General features: G+C 38.5%; 1 protein-coding gene across 8 annotated transcripts in view; it reads right to left on the reverse strand.

Moving 5' to 3' along the window:
* The window catches only part of Phc3 (polyhomeotic homolog 3), a 75,350-nt gene that overhangs the window by 17,158 nt on the left and 36,464 nt on the right, over positions 1–21,728 (reverse strand). For all 8 annotated transcript variants that reach the window (XM_041659323.1, XM_041659321.1, XM_041659322.1 and 5 more), the window contains 3 exons: positions 19,183–19,336; positions 12,382–12,632; positions 3,321–3,480 (listed from right to left, as the gene is read on the reverse strand). In XM_041659323.1, coding sequence (XP_041515257.1) covers positions 3,321–3,480; positions 12,382–12,632; positions 19,183–19,336 — 565 coding nt within the window. The remainder of the gene's footprint in view (positions 1–3,320; positions 3,481–12,381; positions 12,633–19,182; positions 19,337–21,728) is intronic.

Genomic DNA, 21,728 nt, shown 5'->3' on the forward strand with positions numbered 1-21,728 from the left:
GAAGCAAATGGTACATACCATGAATTTAATAGTTTGCTTATCTTAAAAATGGGTGGTTTTTAAACTGAAATTATTCACAAAAAAAAAACACAGCCACAAAGTAAATGATCACACCATTTTACTCTAAATTTTATTGCATGAATACTGGTTTATACAATAAAAAATGCCGAAATTATAAAATGGCCTTGGAAAATTAAAACTATGAAAGACTTAAAATGTTAGCTTGTAGAAAAAGACAAGATCTCCTGAGTAAATTGGGAGCTTGGGGACCTTGGGAGAGGGTTGAAGGGAAGGGGAGAGGCAGGGAGGAGAGCAGAGAAAAATAGAGCTCAATAAAAATCAATAAAAAAAAAATGTTAGCTTGTTTGTTTTGGTTTGGTTTTTCAAGACAGGGGGATTTCTTTGGTAGCCCTGGCTGTCTTAGAACTAGATCTGTAGACCGGGCTGGACTGGAACTCACGGAGATCTGCCTGCCTCTGCCTCCCGAGTGCTGGGACTAAAGGAATGCACCACCACCACCCGGCACTGTGTAATATAGTTCTCTACTCTGAAATATATTAGCCATCTTTAGATTTTCTTCTCCTTCTGTAGCATCTTGTCCTGTCTCCCTTTAGTCCGCCCCTTCCTCTCCCCACTTAAGACTGCAGGTGTCAGTCATATGCCAGACCTCTAATACATCCAACAGAGATGACCAGCACAAAGCTAAACCCTTTTCAGTTTATTACAACTGCCACAAAAACTTGAATAAACCCCCCAAGTCCTAGGTCTTCATCCATAAAATCCCCTCAAGCCCGAGGTCTTCACCCAGGGTCCTTCTGTTATTTACAGCGTGGTGAATTTCGATGTGCTCCTACATCCTCTGTACATCTGTTCACATCCTGATCAGAACTGTTTTTCCTGCCTGTTATCTTAGATCTAGGCTTGCTCCTTGTCTCGTTTAACATAAAACAGAGATCAAACTCTTAAGAAATTCACCAAGCTGAAAATAACTTCAGCTAGTTCTGTCTTCTTGTTATCGAAATCTAACATTTGCTGCTCTGGAATGGAGATTCCCTAATCTCCAACAAAACAAACAGTTCCTTATGGGAAGGAGGGTATGCTTTCATGTCTTTCTGTACATACCTTTCATATGCAGGCACACTAGCAATGCTATATGTTGCCCATTATATTTTATAAACTACAAATATCATGAAACATGTTCTAAAACTTCCCAGAAGTCCATGCTCCTTCTGTCTATTCAGCAGGGTTGACATGACAAACACATTTTAGCCCAGAACTTTCATTTATATACTTCTTACAGATACAAGCAAAAGAAGAAAAAAGAAAACCTAAACATTCATCTTCACTACTTTTCATCTAAAATATGAAATGTCCTCACATATAATCAACTAATTAAAAACATGTATTTGAGAATTAAAATAAATAAAATTAAATTCTAATAATGAAAGTCACCATGGTGACCTTGTTTGGATCCTGATGCTAATCAGATGACTGTGAAAGAATATGCTTCAAATAACTAAGAAAATCTGAATATGGATCAGGTATTACACCAAAGAATTATTAATTTTGTCATTTAATTATGTAAGAAAATATCTGCTTTTAAGAGATACATACTATATCAGTGAAATAAAATGGCTACAACTTTCATAAAGGGGGAGGAAAGGATGGAGGAGAAGTAGGAAAGAAAGGCAGCAAAGGGAAGTTTGGGAGAGAAGCAAACAAAACGATGCATGACATGAGACCGTTCATAGCAATGGACCTAGGGATAAGGGAAGAGCACACAGCTCTCTCTAACTGAATGCATGTTTAGAGTGCTTCATGGTTAGGAATCTTCTACACAGAAAAAAAATGAAACTGAGCTCAAAATAACCAAACATTAGTAAAAGTCAAATGTTATACTATTACAGGCTTGGTGGTTCAAATAAGAAGTAAAAATGTTGACTACTTCACAACAGCTTATAAAACACTACCAACGGCAGGTGCCACCCTCTAAGAATCTGAAGGATGACGGTTTTACTTACCAACATGCCACTTTGGTAAATTTAACATTGTGTAAAAACACCCAATAAGGGGCTGGGGTGATAGCTCAGTAGGTAAGAGCACTGGCTGCTCTTCCAGAGGACCCAAGTTCAATTCCCAGCACCCACATGACAGCTCACAACCTTCTCTAACAGGAGATTTGACGCTCTCATATAGACATACATGGAGGCAAAACACCAATACACGTGAAATAAAAATAAATAAAAAAAACACAATAAAGAAACATAAATTAAATGAGTATTTGCAAAAGAATAAATTAATTTTAGAGATCCTAAGGATAATTACAAAGACAAAGATGTTAATGAGTTTACTATTATAAGCCCCTGACTAAACACTTCAGACTGAATATCATCAACTGAAGGGCCATGATCAAATGATAAGAACAATCTCTTATGAAGACTCCTACACAATACAGCTAGGTAGTTTTGTTTCATTGGTTATTTCTTTAAGCACACATTCAGAATCCCATTTTTAAAAAAGTACAAGCTTGCCGGGCGGTGGTGGCGCACGCCTTTAATCCCAGCACTCGGGAGGCAGAGGCAGGCGGATCTCTGTGAGTTCGAGGCCAGCCTGGTCTACAAGAGCTAGTTCCAGGACAGGAACCAAAAGCTACGGAGAAACCCTGTCTCGAAAAATTAAAAAAAAAAAAAAAAAAAAGTACAAGCTTTGCTAACTATAAATAGGTGATCTAAAAGGCACAGAACATCAGTTTTGTGTTTACCTCAACCATTTTTATCAGTTTGACTTCTAAGGGATATCTGGTATTAGAGTATAGTCAGTTGAAAAGGAGCTGGGACAGTAAGGAGATTAACAGTATTTTTTTTCTTAGAACAAATGTTATCATCTATTGGCTGAAGAGAACACCCTGAATGTAACTGTAATACCCAGTTTATAACACCCATCACAAGAATAAATCTAAAACCACACACCTAAATGCTCTATATTTTGAAGCAAATTCAGTAAAACACTCATTTGTTACTTATTAGGTCTGCTTTTTAAAAGCAAGAATTGACTGTTCTGATTCAGAAACTTTTAAATTGCTTTTCCCTCACTAGAAATCTACTGTACAAATCAGCACCAATATTACTGCTCTCCTAGTTACTGAGTTATCAGAGTGGTTAGCGCACCCATTATTCTGGTTAATAGAGTGTTCACATACTCACTGTATGTAAGCAAAACTAAATTCTTTCCAAGTGAAAACCTATGCAGAATAAAAAGTTTATCCTATTTCAAGCAATAAAAGTCATAGTTAAAGAAAAACTTTGATGGGAACCACAGACCTTCAGCAATCATGTCTTCCATCTCAGTGTCAGATGAATTATCTGCATGCTTTGTGTTATTCTGTAGTTCTGGCTGAACACACACAGAATTCACCACCTGATTATCCAAAAGAGGCCTCTTTTTCACAGGTTGGTCTATCAGCAAAGATGAGCGACTCACCTTTAAATGGAAAAGAGAATAAAAAGAAATAATCTCTAAAAATTAATCAGCAATAAATGAGTCTATTTTTAAAATGACCCCTCTGAAAGAATGGTAGTTGTGATATTTACTTACTACTCAATCATCAAATCCAATAATTAAGGGCAAATCATCAAGTAGAAGGTTCTATACATATGCACTACTGCTAGCCAGCAGCAGAATACACACTGCAGTCATATACAATGCACTGCTGCATTAGGCAAGTAGATTTTTAAAAAAGTCTTAAAATCTAGTGATTCCTTACATTTATAATATTAAAAACAGGAGCAATCAAATTATCCTGCACAATAGGAAAGCAGTGAAAGGGAGGCAGTTGCTACTTGGATTGATTTATTTTGCAGTTCTGGGAACTGAAACCAAGGTCTTGCACTAACTATACCCTCATCTGTTTCTTTAGAATGTTTTGTTGTTGCTGTTGTTTATGCGCATTGGTGTTTTGCCATGGGTGTTGGGTCCCTTGGAACTGAAGTTACAGACAGTTGTAAACTGCCATGTGGGTGCTTGGAATTGAACATGGGTCCTCTGAAACAGCAGTCAGGGCTCTTAACCCCTGAGCCATCTCTCTAGCCCCTCTTCAGAATTCTTTGAAGATAGCCTCTCACCATGTAGCTCCTCTTGTCTCAGTCTCTGTCCAGTGCTGGGATTACAGTCCTATGCAATGCCCATGTCCAGCTTCACTTTTCATGGTACTATTCAGTTCAGCAACCATCTCTTTTTCCCAAAGCTTGAACACATGAGACTAGCTCTTTCTAATACAAGGCTGTATGAATCTGCAAACATCTTATGATTTGGTGGTGAAGACTGGGGAACAGTCATGGGTGTGGTGTGTTCATACTTACACAGGGGATGCCTTTTCCCCAGTTCACACTGCCCAGAATGTCTGTGTGTTATTTACTTTGAGAGGGAATCTTGCTCAGACTGGCCTTGAACTTGAATTCTAACATCAACAGCCTAAGTAACTGAGGTTACAGACCTGTGCCACCAGACCCAACTTACCATCATTAGCTCGCGCATGTGGGGAGGGTAAGAATGTACCACAGCACATATGTGGACAGAAGAGAACAAATTTATGGGGTTAAGTATGCTCTTTCTACCTCTTTGTGGGTCAGATTGCCAAGTTAGCATGGAAATGGCTTTTACCTGCTGCACTATCTTGCTGGTAGCTTTTAAAAATACAGAAACACCAAACAGACTGGACCAGAAAACAAATTCTCTTTGGCACATAATAATCACTAAATACACAGAAAAGAGAAAGTATTAGAAGCTGCAAAAGAAAAGACCAAGTAACATATAAAGGTAGACCTATCAGAAAAACAGCTGGCTTCTAAATGGACACTCTTAGAGCCAGAAGGGCATGAACAGATGTTCTACTCACTCTAAGAGACTATGGATGGCCAGCCCAGACTACTATATCGACTAAAACTTTCAATTTCCATAGATGGAAAAAGTAAGACATTCTATGATAAAACCAAATTTAATCCTTATCAAGGAGATACAAATTGGAAAGGAAGAAGTCAAAGTATCTTTATTTTCAGATGATATGATAGCATATATAAGTGACCCTAAAAATTCCACCAGGGAACTCCCTACAGCTGATAAACACTTTCAGCAAAGTAGTTGGATATAAAATTAACTCATAAAAATCAGTAACTCTCCTAAATAAAACTGACAAATGGACTGAGAAAGAAACCCAGGAAACAACACTTTTTACAATAGCCACAAATAATACAAAGTATCTTGGGGTAACTCTAACCAAGCAAGTAAAAGACTTGTATGATAAAAACTTCAAGTCTTTGAAGAAAAAAAATCAAAGAAGATATCAGAAGATGGAAAGATCTCCTATGCTCATTACTACCAAAACTAATCTACAGATTCAATGCAATCCCCATCAAAACTCCAACACAATTCTTCACAGATCTTGAAAAGAATATTTTCAGCTTCATGGAAACAAAAAAACCAGGATAGGCAAAACAATCTGACTAGTATAGAACTTCTGGAGGTCTCATCATCCCTGACCTCAGATTGTATTGTAAACTATATAGGAATGAAAACAGCATGGCATTGGCATAAAAACAGACATGTCTGTCAATGGAATCAAACTGAAGATGCAGAGAATCCACACACCTATAGACATCTGATTTTTTTTTTTTTTTTAAGAAGCCAGAAAAACACACTGGAAAAAAGACAGCATCTTCAACAAATGGTGCTGGTCAAATTGGATGGCTGAATGTAGAAGAATCCAAATAGACACATACTTATCACGCTGTACAAAACTTAAGTCCAAATGGACCAGACTCAACATAAAGCTGCATACACTGAATCTCATAGACAAAGTGGGGAACCGCCTTAAATTCACTGGCACAGAAGACTTTCTGAACAAAACACCATTAGCACAGACACTAAGATCAACAACTAATAAATGGGACCTGGTGAAACTCAGAAGCTTCTGCACAGCAAATACCATCAATAGAACAAAGCAGCAGACTATACACAGAATGGGAAAAGATTTTTACCAACTACATATCCAATAGAAGGCTAATATCCAAAATATATAAAGAAAAAAAACCAAAATATATAAAGAACTCAAAAAACTAGATATCAAGAAAACAACCCAATTTGAAAATGGGTACAGATCTACAGTGCCTAGCTCAGTCATAATCAGAGAATAAATATAGAAACCCACAGTCAGACAGAGAGGGACCTCAGAATATTCAGCCCTAAATGGAATGTCTCCATCAAATCCCTCCCTTCACAGTTCAGGGAGCCCTGTGGAAAAGGAAGCAGAAAAAGTATAAGAGCCAGAGAGGACTGAGGCCACCAAGAAAACAAGCCTTAGAAATCAACATGTTTAAGGGTCACATAAACTCAGAGACTGAGGCAGCAAACAAGCACCTTTCCAGGTCGGTACCAGGTTCTCTGCATATTATTTTATGGCCTTCAATTTAGTGTTCTTATGGGATTCCTGAGTTTGCAAATGAGTAGGCCTCTGATTCCTGAGCCTTCTCTTGAACTTTTTTCCTTCTGTTCTTTTGTCCTGTCCAACTTTGAAGTAAGAGTTTTACTTTATTTTATTTATTATCCCTTAGAAGCCTGTTTCTTTTCTAGTGAGAAACAGAAAGGGAGTTGATCCAGATGGGAGAGGAGGTAGGGAGGAACTGGGAGGAGCAGAGGGAGGGGAAACCATAATCAGGATATATTATTTGAGAAAAAGAAATCAAATTTCAATAAAAGAAAACATGGGGTACGGATCTTAACAGAATTCTCAAAAGAGGAAATCTAAATGGCTGAGAAGCATTTAAAGAAATGCTCAACATCCTTAGTCATCAGGGAAATGTAAATCAAAACTACTTACAGATTTCAGCTTACACCTATCAGAATGGCTAAGATCAGTAAGACAAATGACAACTCGTGCTGACAAAAATGTGGAGTAAGGTAAGCATTCATTCATTGTACAATCACTATGGTAATCATGTGGCAACTCCTCAGGAAGATGTGAGCTGCTTTACTCATGATCCAGCTATACCACTCTTGAGCATATAACCAAAGGATGCTCCATCCTACCACAGAGAAACTTGCTCAACCATGGCCTCTGCTACTTTATTCATAATAGTCAGGAACTGAAAACAACCTAGATGTCCCTCAAAAGATGAATGTATAAATAAAATGTACATTTATTTACACAATGGTATATCACTTAGCCGTTTTAAAAAAAAAAGACATCATGTAAACAAATGGAACTGGAAAAATATTATCCTGAGTGAGGTAACCCTGACCCAGAAAGACAAATATGGTATGTATTCAATTTTATGTGGGTATTAGCTGTTAAGTCAATGATAAGCAAGCTACAATCCATAGAACCCAGAGGTTAGGTGAGTAAGGGACTGGGGGAGGGGGAATAAGAAATAAAATAAATAGTTATGGATGGATGGAGCAGGAGACTGGAATGGGAAAATCAAGTGGGGAGGTGGAGGGAGAGGGGTACAATGAAGGAAACATGAGGAGAGACCACTAAAATTTGAGGGATAGTGGTGTAGGAGATCCTTCTGTTCATGTGTTGCTTTCATAAAGAAACTGCCTTGATAGGGCAGAACTTAGGTAGGCGGGGGACAGAACTGAATGCTGGGAGGAAGAAGGGCAAAGTCAGAGAAGCTATGGATCCTCTTCCTCAGACAGACGTCAGTTAGAATCTTGCCGGTAAGCCTCAGCCACGTGGCGATACACAGATTAATAGAAAAAGAGTTAAATTAAGATGTAAGAATTAGCCAATAACAAACTAGAGCTAATGGGCCAAGCAGTGTTTTAATTAATACAATTTCCATGTGGTTAAACCGGGCGGTGGTGGCGCACGCCTTTAATCCCAGCACTCGGGAGGCAGAGGCAGACAGATCTCTGTGAGTTTGAGGCTAGCCTGGACTACAAGAGCTAGTTCTAGGACAGGAACCAAAAAGCTACGGAGAAACCCTGTCTCAAAAAATCAAAAAAAAAAAATTTTTCCATGTGGTTATTTCGGGTGTAAGCTAGCCAGGCGGCCAGGACAGACAAGTGGCCCTCCTCCTCCTACAGGATAGTATGAAAACCTAATACAGTAGAAGCCTCTTAAAATATAGACATACTTGAAGGTGATCTAAAAGAAATCACCAAATAACAAGTAGACAGAGCCCTAACTTGTCACCAAATGAAGCTTCCAGTGCTTCCAGTACTGGGGTTAGGTTTCATCTACTTGAGTTGTTGGGCAAAGCTGTCCCATGGGAATTCCAAACAACCAGGCTGCTGCCAAGACTATAGGCTGCTCTCTACAAACAGCAAGGCTCCAGTGCTGAAGACAATACCTACACAACTCACTGAACATGAAGAAGTTAAGCTCGTGTCTCATAGAGCTCATTCAGCCCTATGGTCTAGCATTTTTGATACAGGAGGGTGGGTACTCTGCATGATATCAAAGGAGAAACATAAATACCGACCTAGCCACTAACCCTTTGATCTACAATGATATTCTGCCTGCAAGATATGCAAGTGCAATAGTGCCATAAATCTTATGGGAGTAACCACTATCTGATTTGACTTAAGGCCCACTCCATGAGATGAACCATACCCAACTGCTTGGGTGACCAAGAACCAGAGACTAGAAAGCCCAGGAATCTACGGCAAAACCAAACACTACTGTCCTACTTAAAATAATAATAGCAATAAAGTAATAAAAATGACTCCTGGTGACATTCTGCGACACTCATAGATCAAGTGCCTTGCTTAGCCACCAATGGAGAAGTTTCCTCCTGCAGTCAGACAATTCGCTGAGAATGAGAGTCCTTGTAACATTCAAACACTAAACAAGGAGTCTCCATCAAATCCTCCTCAGGGCTCAGGAAACCCACAGAAGAGGAGACAGAAAGAGTATAAGTTAGAGGGGATGGAGGACAGACAGGACACCAAGAAAGCAAGATCCTCCAAATCAACAGGATCAGTGCCTGTAAAGACTCAGACTGGAGCAGCATGCACGGGACCTACATGAGTCTGTTCCAAATGGAGTCCTAGAGGTAAGAGGAGAAGTGAACACATGCACTCATCCCTAACTAATAACCACTTGCAAATAAAAGTTTAGTTCTCTCCAAGGGAGTCTCCCTGCAGAAACAAACCACTCGAGAACAGTCTGCATGTAGGCTGCAGGTCAACAGAAAACACGTCCAATAGCATTACTGGAGGCTCCTTGTCTAGGAGTATCATATCAGGGCTTACTTTTTTAATTATCTTATTTTTTATTTTTATTTTATTTATGGATATTTTTTCTGTCTCTTTTTACCCTACAAATCTTTTGCATATATATAAATGGCTCCCAGTTTAGTGCTTTAATGGGATTCTTGAGTGTCCAAACAAGTGGGTCTCTGTGTCAAATGTTTCATGTGTCTTTTCTTGGTCTCTTTTTCTTCTGTTTCTTTTTCCTCTTCTAATGTATTAGTTTTTGTCTTATCTGATCATATTTTATTATTATCCTTTAGAAGCCTGTTTTCTAATGAGAGACAGAAAGGGGGTAGATCTAGATGGGATGGGAGTTCGAAGGGACAGAGAAATAGAGGGAGGGAAAACATAATTAGAATATATTATGTGAAAATAAAAACTACTTGTTTTATTTTGTTTTTTGAGACAGGGTTTCTCTGAGTAGCCCTGGCTGTCCTGAAACTCACTCTGTAGACCAGTCTGGCCTCAAACTGAGATCCGCCTGCCTCTGCCACCCGAGTGTTGGATTAAAGGCGTTCATAACCACCACCTGGCAAAAGCTACTTTCAATAAAAAGGGAAAAAATCTGATTAAGCATGTTTTCAAGTTCTTCCTTAATAATAATAATAATAATAAATGCAACACACACAAAGATGAACATTTTAAATGCTAGAGATGAAAGTCATGGCCACCTACATGCTAAGCAAGACTGTACCAAACACTTATACCCTAAGTTCATACTTTATTTTATAGATAAGGATACTAATGTTCAGAGAGTTTAAATTACTTCTTTTTAATTTATTTCTGGTTTTGGCTGTCCTGGAACTCAGACTGTAGACCAAGCTGACACCAAACTCACAGAGATCCGTCTGCCTCTGCCTCCTGAGTGCTGGGATTAAAGGCGTAAACCACCACCGCCTGGCTAGATTACTTCTTTACAAAGCACTTAAATCTTGAGCAAGCTAATCACTGTAATTACAGGACAAACAAGCTCCTCAAACACTGAGATACTAACATCAACAACAAATAGTCATTGTGTTCAGCATCGGGAATCCTTATTTTAGAAATATTTTCAGGAAAATTTTAAACCAAGAAAATGTACTAATTCTTTTTAGGCAAGCCCTCAGCTAACCTGGAAAGAAGGCTGGTTGTAGAGGGGGAGGGAACCATGGCCTACTGGAAATTTCTGTAGGGGCTGGAGAGATGTTCAGCAGTTAAGTACCGTAGATGCTTTTTCCAAAGGACCCTGGTTTGATTCCCAGCACCCATATGATGGCTCACAGCCACCTGTAATTCCAGTTTCAAGGGTCTTAAGCCCTCTTCTGCTTTCTGAGGGCCATAAGCACACACATGGTGCACAGCCACATGCAGACAAAACACCATACCCAAAAATAACTTTTCTAAAAAAAACTATTAAAGTAGAATCAAAATTTTGTAATTAAAACATCTGTACTTATGCCGGGCGGTGGTGGCGCGCCTTTAATCCCAGCACTTGGGAGGCAGAGGCAGGCGGATCTCTGTGAGTTCGAGACCAGTATGGTCTACAAGAGCTAGTTCCAGGACAGGCTCCAAAACCACAGAGAAACCCTGTCTCGAAAAACCAAAAAAAAAATTAAAATAAAATAAAATCTGTACTTATTTCAGTATCTTAATATGCCTCAAGCAAAATTTATAGAAGTAATTCTACTAAGCAATGCTTGTAGCAGATGAGGAAACAAACTTTCCATAAAATAATGTTTCAAAATACTACTACTTTTAGGAATTTACGCTATAAAAACTATTTAAAATGTGGATAACTTACATAAAAATGTATATCTTTCTCCCCACCCCACATGAGTGGGGGGTACTGAAAATATCAACAAGCACCTCAAACATGCTAAAAATGCATCCTTTCACTAAGTTGTATCTTAGACTATTTAAACAGTGATAAGATGAAAACAGTGTTTGAGAGGATTTATATATTATGGTTGTACATAAGGTAGATTATGTCACATTTCAAAATGTGCAAAAATGTTATTATTGATAAATAAATGCTCATATATGAAGTAAAAAAGGAATTGTATGCATAATAATAATCTTGATTACGTGAATATACATGCACAGTGATATTATTACTTGTTCTAGATAGTTCAAGTTTTAAAGCATGAATTACTTTTATAACATGAAAAAGTTAAGTTGTAATTATCACTACAATGACAATAATAAGTAATAGCTATGGTTAGTAAATGCCAGGTACAGCAAAGAATAATGCTAGCATATTTAATTCTCACACCCAAAGAGCATCTCCATCAGGCAGATAAGCAAAATTAAGATCAGAAATGGTTAATACAAAATGTCTCAGAACCTATATAGGAAAATACATAAAATATTAGAGAGTAAAATTCTTTAAAATACTCAAAAAAATCAACCTTTAAAATAAGATTATAAGTATTTTCTTTTCTTTTTTTTAAATATTTATTTATTTATTATGTATACAATATTCTGTCTGTGTGTATGTCTGCAGGCCAGAAGAGGGCACCTGACCTCACTACAGATGGTTGTGAGCCACCATGTGGTTGCTGGGAATTGAACTCAGGACCTTTGGAAGAGCAGGCAGTGCTCTTAACCACTGAGCCATCTCTCCAGCCCAAAGATTTTTTTTTTTATTATTATGCATACAGTATTCTGCCTGCATGTCTGCCTGCAGGCCAGACGAGGGCACCAGATCTCATTACAGATGATTGTGAGCCCCCATATGGTTGCTGGGAATTGAACTCAGGACCTCTGGGAGAGTAGCAAGTGCTCCTAACCGCTGAGCCACCTCTCCAGCCCCTATAAGTATTTTCTTAGAGAACAGCAGCAGACAATTTTTTTTAAGATGGTGTTATATGGTTAAAAATAACTTCTAAATTCCCTGCCCTGCGGGAAGTTCAAGGTCCTCCCACTTCTATCCAGGTCCAGGAGGGTGAGCATCCAAACAGGCTAGGCTCCCACAAAGCCAGTTCATGTATTAGGATCGAAACCTAGTGCCACTGTCCTTGGCTTCTCATCAGCCTTCATTGTCCGCCAAAAAAAAAAAAATTAACAACAACAACAAAAAAAAAAAATAAAGAAAAAAAAATAAAAATAAAAAAATAATAACTTTTAAAACACAAAAAGCTTTCTACTTACAGGAAATGGCTCCAATCCCTCCTGAATCACAAAGCCTTCAATAACATGAGTCAGGATCTGTGGTTTGACAATAGCCTGTGGAGGTTTGTTTTCTAGGCTGGGAGCGCTGCTGGCCATAGATGTGCTATTGCCCCTCGTGGCAGCAGCTGGAATTAGGAGTGGTGGTGGAGGAACACAGCCATGGGCAGGATCTGAGGGAGACTTAATCACTGAAGCACTGACTGAGGCCACAGCAGGCAACTCCACTTGCTCTGAAAGAAAAGGGATGGACCTTTAGCCACCTGCCCTGCAGAGACGGAAGCTCACTCAGACCTGCTGTCTTCCAGAAGCATTATGCTTACTGTATAATTTCATTGCACAATATCCACAGAAGGAAGAAGCTAATATCCCCTTTCTATAGACGTACACTAACATGCTCAAAATTATCATCTAAACCATTTTTATTATCCCCATAAAACATGAAAATATCCTAAATATCATTTTCAAATTTCAAAAATGATCAGTTGAATTTGTCTGCTTTTAAGCTATACAGATAATAAATACCTTACATTCCTCTTTATTCCACATGATACCTAGATAATCATTTGAAAAATTAAAAAGGATGGAGAAGTGTTGCAGGAGGTCCTCCCATTCCTCCAGCCTATCACCGCTGAGATACCAGCCCATTGGGGCATGGTCTCTTTCCCTTTAAAAAAGCGGCCATTTCCCTCTCCTCTCTCTTTTTCACTTCCTGCTCCGCTGGTGACTAGACTCCTTTCCTGGTTGCGTAGAGGGCTGTTGCCTGGGACAGTGATCTGTAAGTTTTTTTCCCCTTTAATAAATACCACCCTATTAATCATAATCCCAAATTGGTGTGGCATTGTTTGTGACTTACGCCCTCAGAGAAGCCCCCAAGTAAGTAGGAATTCCAGTGATTAGGCAGGTTGTAGACTGTAACTGCAAAGCTGGGAGGCCCACCAAATCTTCTCAAATGTGTTTTGCTTTCTAGCGTTGCTGTATGTGCTGATGGGGAAATGTTGGCAGCCCACAGGAAGGGTTAGCTGACAATCTGATGGGTGAAGAGTCACTGCCACCAGTAGCACCAGCCCTTGACTGTCAGTACTACAGTAGAGAGAAGTTTCCATCTAGACATACTAGTGAGAACAAACTTCTGAAGAAAACAGAAAGCATGTCTGCAAAGACCCTCACTGAGCACTTAGGTGGCTGGTGCCATGTTCAATGCTTTCATACTGTACCTCAATTCATCTACAAGTAGCCTATGGGTGATCAATGTAATCAGCTCCATCTTACAAATAAGGAAACCAAGACACAGACAGATTAACTTACTTGCCTCAATGGCACACAACAAACAGGCAATGAAACTGGGGCACTGTCCCAACCAGGCGGTGGTGGCACACACCTTTGATCCCAGCACTCAGGAGGCAGAGGCAGGCGGATCTCTGTTAGATGGAGGCCAGCCTGGTCTACAGAGTGAGTTCCAGGACAGCCACAGCTACACAGTGAAACCCTGTCTCAAAAAACAAGGACTGATACCACTACCAGTTAATGATGCTAAAAATATAGTTGACTTAGGTAGAAGAGAAAAAAGAATAGGCTCTTTAAAAAACAGAAAACTCAACTGATAAAGCAGGGACTGAGGTTATAGATTAGTGGAAAGTGCATAAGTAGGAAGCAAAATAATAAACCCCCTGTGCCACAAAATACATATTAAAATTCCAAAGAAAAAATGGAAACACAAAGAGCTCACCCTTAGTAAGACCAATCTAATTAATATGCTGTAGGTTTAACCAACACTATTATAGCAATAATAATCTATTTTCACAAAGATAAAATATTGAAACTGTTGTTTAATGCCATATAATTGACCAGGCATTTACAAAGCAGACACAGGAAAGATCTCTCTGAGAGTTCCAGGCCAGTGAAGGCTACTGAGTGAGACAGTGTATCAAAAACAACCAACCCCCCATGCACAAAATAAGGAAAAGAGGGAAAGAAAGACAAAGAGGGGGAGGGAGGAGGGATGGAGAGACAAAAGGAAGAAGGAAGGAGCAAGAAAAACAAAGCACCCATAGATTGGTAACTAGCTAATGTCTGTGAATATATGCACAACTATCCACATGTATTATCAAGCAGAAACACTACAATATCCCTACCCATGTGTTCAATCATCACAAATACTTCTATGGGACAAAAGACCCAAAAAAACACTATTAGGTATGGCTGAAAGTTATTTTTCTACACACACACACAAAAAAAAAAATCTATGGGAATTAAAATAAAATTCAAAATAACTCTAACCGATTTAAAGACACTTTCTTGCTCAATAAATATAAAACTACATGTTATGGTTTAAATGGACATTCCAAAATTCCTGTGTTAGGAACTTAATCCTTGACAGCAGTGTGAAGAAGCAGAACTTTATGGAGTGTGAGCAGGACCTCATTTCCATCATGGAGGAACTGTCTGGGATGCCCACATTGCCGGTGATGCTTCCACCATGTAAGAGCTCCGCAGGAAGGTCCTTGCCAGGTGCAGCACCTGGACCTTACAGTCCCCACACTTCAGAAGCACAAGCCAAGGGTTCCTGTCAGGTAGCCTAGCTGGTTTCAAACTCCACATCTTCCCTCCTCAGTCTCCTAAGTGCTGATGCTATAGGCATTTTCACCATACTCAGATCAAATGCACAAAATGGACGAAGACATTGCATTAAGTAGAGTTTTTTCAGAAAATACTGCTCAATGATAATCTGAATTAATCTTTTTTTTTTTTTTTTTTTTTTGGTTTTTTGAGACAGGGTTTCTCTGTGGCTTTGGTGTCTGTCCTGGCACTAGCTCTTGTTCTTGTACACCAGGCTGGCCTCAAACTAACACAGAGATCCGCCTGCCTCTGCCTCCCAAGTGCTGGGATTAAAGGTGTACGCCACCACTGCCCGGCTGAATTAATCTTTAGATCATGAATAAAGTCCTCTCAAGTTGTGTTTAAAAAAAATAATCTGTAAGTTCCTGTCTTTATAAAAACCTAACATGGAGTCTTTGCTAATTCACAGGAGGCTGTTAGAAAGCCAAGCACGAGCGACACCCGCCACAACAGGACAGAAACTCTACTGCACTGCCCTCGAGGCAGCTCTGACTTTGGAATAGCCTGCTGGATTTATTTACAGATACACACTGGGCTGTGAGTTTGTCCTTCCTTTTTAACATGGAAACTTTTAAAGATTTTTTTATAGATTTTTAAAATTTCAATCATGGATGGAAACAAGTCTGGTTTTTATGACTTGTTATATTTATTTATATATATTTATATAAATATATATATATATTTATATTTATATATGAGTGTGTGCAGTGCCTGTGGAGGCCAGAAGAGGGTATGAGATCCCCTGAAATTAGAATTATAAGTAATTGTGAGCTGCCATGTCCATTCTGGAACCCAAACTCCAATCCTCTCCAAGAGCAGTAAGGGCTTTTAACCACTGAACCAACTTTCTAGCCCCAAACAAGTCTTTTTTTTTTTTTTTTTTTTTTTTTTTTTTTTTTGGTTTTTCAAGACAGGGTTTCTCTGTGGCTTTGGAGCCTGTCCTGGAACTAGCTCTTGTAGACCAGGCTGGTCTCAAACTCACAGAGATCCGCCTGCCTCTGCCTCCCGAGTGCTGGGATTAAAGGCGTGCGCCACCACCGCCCGGCTAAACAAGTCTATTTTTATAAGTTACTTAGTTCCATCATTTGCCAGGTTATTCTAAATATCACTGTCTTACTCCCCCTTCCACATACCACGGAGGAATGAAGTAAATTACAGGAAGACTGACGTGTCTACACCATAACTGGCAACAGCCGGAAAGACGGGCTTGGAAGGGTCTCAGACAATACACGAGGGAAAAGTCATGAAGACCACCGTGTTCCAACATTTCACATTTGGTATTAGCAGTAAAAGCCACATTTAATTTGTAATAAAAGCAGAAGTACAATCAAGTAAGGTGATATTTCTACTTTTGAATCAAAACTTCAGGACATCTGCAGCAACAAATGCTTTCAAAGTAAAGAAGCTTTACATACTGGCTGAAAATGTAGGTTATGAGCAGAGCTTCCTAGCATGCCTAAGACCCTGGTTTTCATCCTCAGCACCACCAAAAAGCAAAAAGTTTAAAAAAAAAAAAAGTGAAACCAGGCATCATGGTGCACATCTTTTTTAATCCTAGCACTCTGGAGATGTGAAGCAGGTAGGATCTCTGCGAATTCAAGGCCGGTCTTGGCTACATATAGAGTCCTAGGCCAGTCAAGACTATAAGAGACCCTGTCTTTTTGGGGGGAAAAAAAGATTTAAAAACAACAGAAAATAAAAATATCTGAGACTGCTGACAGCCTGTGTAGCCCAGGCTGGCTTCAGACAACCGGTTAACCTTGAACTCATGATCCTCCTACCTCAGCCTCCTAAGTACTAAGAGTACAGGTGTGCACCACCACACCTGGTATCATGGTTAGGAGTTCTTTAAAAAGGACCACTATGTACTCTATGTACACTATGTACACTATGTACTCTATGTACTCTATGTACACTATGTACACTATGTACTCTATGTACACTATGTACTCTATGTACTCTATGTACACTATGTACTCTATGTACACTATGTACTCTATGTACACTATGTACTCTATGTACTCTATGTACACTATGTACACTATTGCACTATGTACTCTATGTACACTATGTACTCCATGTACTCTATGTACACTATGTACACTATGTGCACTATGTACTCTATGTACACTATGTACTCTATGTACTCTATGTACACTATGTACACTATGTACTCTATGTACTCTATGTACACTATGTACACTATGTACACTATGTACTCTATGTACACTATGTACTCCTTGTACACTATGTACTCTATGTACACTATGTACACTATGTACTCTATGTACACTATGTACACTATGTACTCTATGTACTCTATGTACACTATGTACACTATGTACTCCATGTACTCTATGTACTCTATGTACACTATGTACACTATGTACTCTATGTACACTATGTACTCTATGTACACTATGTACACTATGTACACTATGTACACTATGTACTCTATGTACACTATGTACTCTATGTACACTATGTGCACTATGTACTCCATGTACTCTATGTACACTATGTACACTATGTACACTATGTACACTATGTACTCTATGTACTCTATGTACACTATGTACTCTATGTACACTATGTACTCTATGTACTCTATGTACACTATGTACTCTATGTACACTATGTGCACTATGTACTCCATGTACTCTATGTACACTATGTACACTATGTACACTATGTACTCTATGTACACTATGTGCACTATGTACTCTATGTGCACTATGTACTCTATGTGCACTATGTACTCTATGTACACTATGTACTCTATGTACTCTATGTACACTATGTACTCTATGTACACTATGTACTCTATGTACACTATGTACTCTATGTACACTATGTACTCTATGTACTCTATGTACACTATGTACACTATTGCACTATGTACTCTATGTACACTATGTACTCCATGTACTCTATGTACACTATGTACACTATGTGCACTATGTACTCTATGTACTCTATGTACACTATGTACACTATGTACTCTATGTACTCTATGTACACTATGTACACTATGTACACTATGTACTCTATGTACACTATGTACTCCATGTACACTATGTACTCTATGTACACTATGTACACTATGTACTCTATGTACACTATGTACACTATGTACTCTATGTACTCTATGTACACTATGTACACTATGTACTCCATGTACTCTATGTACTCCATGTACACTATGTACACTATGTACTCTATGTACACTATGTACTCTATGTACACTATGTACACTATGTACACTATGTACACTATGTACTCCATGTACTCTATGTACACTATGTACTCTATGTACACTATGTGCACTATGTACTCCATGTACTCTATGTACACTATGTACACTATGTACACTATGTACACTATGTACTCTATGTACTCTATGTACACTATGTACTCTATGTACACTATGTACTCTATGTACACTATGTACTCTATGTACTCTATGTACACTATGTGCACTATGTACTCCATGTACTCTATGTACACTATGTACACTATGTACACTATGTACTCTATGTACACTATGTGCACTATGTACTCTATGTGCACTATGTACTCTATGTGCACTATGTACTCTATGTACACTATGTACTCTATGTACACTATGTACTAAGAGTACAGGTGTGCCCCACCACACCCAGTATCATGGTTAGTTCTTTAAAATGGACCACTATGTACTCTCAGAGTTGCCTGCCTCTGCCTCATGACTGATGGAATCAGAGGCGTGAGCTACCATGCCCAGTATATTTTCTATTTTCAAGAGAGAAAAGAGAAGAAAGCTGATTTCCCTCTTCTCTCCTTCCTGGATAGTCACTTTAGGGAATAAAGTTCAGAGAAGGGAGCAAACAGACACAGCATGGTCAGAGAAAAGGAAGGCAGGTGCTACTTTGTATCAGACCTCCTCAGGCCCCCACCATTTGCTTCCATACCTAGGATAGTGTTTTTCCTTAATTGAAAACAATCATGAGGGCCATGAAATCATCAAACACAGAACAATTTAAATTAAGTCTGAGTCAATATTGGTATAATCTATCTTTGGCTACGGTTAACAGTAATATCAGTTTAATGCCATCTCCAATGAAAAGAACATTCCTATTTTGCCATCTATCAAAAAGAATCTCCTCCTATATTTTGTCTCCTCACCTAACAGAGGATGTTCAGATGTCAGGTCCTCTCCCCGGCCCACAGTTACGGCTGCTGGAGACAAGGTGGGTGGTGGTGGTGTTCTGTCCATCCTCGCACACTCATCTGGCTCCTCTGCCATTTCTTCCTCACACACATCTTCTACTTGATAAACCTGCAATGACAAGTCATACTGCCTTCAGATATTTTCAAAACTACATCTAGTGTGGTATTCTGAATTTAAAAAAAAATTAATTCTAAATATATTAAACTAAAAACAGGGCAAACGTCTATACTGACAAGCTGAAAGGAGAACTTTGAAATCACTCACAAAAGTGTTTACACTACTCAGCAGTGCACCACTGAAAGCACACTGTGGGCCAGTTATGTGACCTCGGAACCACGGGCTTTCCAAATGATAATGACCATAACTGAACATATTTTCAAGAATTAAAAAAACAGGGTTTTGGCTTTATTCAATCAAATAACTATTTTAAGAACACCATTGAATCATGAATCAAAACAGGGGCCAGTACTTTATAGACACTCTGAGTAAACTTTCAAAACAATATATGCCAGGGCAATATAATGCCAAAAATTATATGTAAGATTACTCATTGTTAATAAAAACTAAATTAGGAAAATTATTGTATATGAAACTACAGAAAAGTCAGCAATCATATTTTCATTCCCTTTCTGTTCTACTCAAGAATCAAATGAATTCTTAGAGTTAGTACAATACATACAGATCTTTCTTTAAAACTGAACACATAACCTAAGCTATGTGGCTCTACCTCTCAGTTCCCACGAAGAAGGTTTAGTGCCTTTAATGCAACTGTGACGGTTTTACTGAAAGACTTTTGACATCAAAATCACAGAGGAAACCGGGCAGTGGTGGCGCGCACCTTTAATCCCAGCACTCAGAAGACAGAAGCAGGTGGATCTCTGTGAGTCTGAGCCAGCCTGGTCTACAGAATAAGTTCCAGGACAGCCCCGACTACACAGAGAAACCCTGTCTTGAAAAAAGAAAAAAAAGAAAATCACAGAGGAGAAACCATGTAACTAGAGCTAAACTACTCAACTAAGGTTTTATTAAACTTAAGGATTAATTTTCAAAGTGTCTCTAGAAATTAACTGATGTACTTTGATTGGTTGCTATTTATGAAAGATAATCTACTAACACAAAAATGTAAGACAGTTCATTTCCATTCGTGTGGCAAAGCTTCTGCTTAAATTTACAAAGATTGAGGGTTTTTTAAGATTTCTTAACTAATTAACATTGAAATAAATCTTAACAGTTAAAAAAACTTGTAACATTCACAAAGTTAACGTTAAGTGACATCTATTTTAGTTAAATGCTGAAAAAATTATAATTTGAGGTATCTAGAATTTAATACGAAAATAATTAAGATTTTTAAATCTGGCATAAACCATGTAAAATACTATAAAGTTTTATTTATGAACATGTGCATAACCACAAGTAATACTGGTTTAATAAAAAACAAACAAATAAAAAAAACAGAAACAAAAACTCAAAGCATCTACTTAAAATAAAACACCCATCCAGGAATGGTGACACAACCCTGCAATCCTAGCATTTAGAAAGCTAAGACAGAATACTGAGTTCAAGACCAGCCTGGGAGCATAGCAAGAGCCTACCTAAACAACAGCAAAAAAGGATTAAACATGATTTTTGCTTAAAAAATAAATAAATAAAATTTCTGAGGGTGGTAGTGTTGCTCACTCTTAGTCCCAGTATTCAGGAGACGGAGGCAAGCAAATCTCTGAGTCCAAAGCCAGCCTGGTCTACAGAGTGAGTTCAGTGATAGCCAAGCTACACAGAGAAACCCTGTCTCAAAAAACCAAAAAACAAAAACCTAAAATCCCACCAGAGTTTTTTTTATATTTAACATGATATCTTAAACTATGATCCTAATTAGGTACTAAGTAGGCAACATTTTTTAAAAGATATCTTTTTGCAACCCAGAAACAGAAAACTGCTTCACGAGAACCTCAGTCACAAGTGGAATCAAGTCAATTGTTACTGTATGCTACACAACTGACAGCCACTACTCTGCTCATGCTAACAGCAATGTTTAGTATATATTAAATAATATACTAACAATATAGAATAATACTCATCATAGAATACATCACTACCAACATACCTAGGGGTTAACAAACGACACTAACAAAAATAAAATAAAGTTTGTGGGACCTACAACCTAGAAGGTGCGGAGTTAATTCAGAGGAGCGGCTGGAGAGCTGGCTGAGGGCAGCCATGCAAAAGTGGCTTCTTAGCCAGTTCAGTCCATGGCACTCTTTCCCTCACAAACAGTTCTTTCAAAGATGGCCACAGCCAAGCTGCTAACCCTCTCCCCTCAATGCTGGGCCACCTGCTGCTGCAGCATCTGGTACACTATCTTTTAAGAAAACAGAGCTCCACCGTGCACAGAATTCTGACTTTTTGAAAAGTAGTTTTTAAAAAAGGACAAGACCATAATACAAATAGCATTGTTTTTTCAAATTATCAATCAAAGAACACTATAAAATAATTTTCCTTCTTA

Source organism: Microtus oregoni, unplaced genomic scaffold (assembly GCF_018167655.1).
Source record: "Microtus oregoni isolate MIOR12 unplaced genomic scaffold, Mior012 000010F_ref0000083, whole genome shotgun sequence".
Classification (NCBI taxonomy): domain Eukaryota; kingdom Metazoa; phylum Chordata; class Mammalia; order Rodentia; family Cricetidae; genus Microtus; species Microtus oregoni.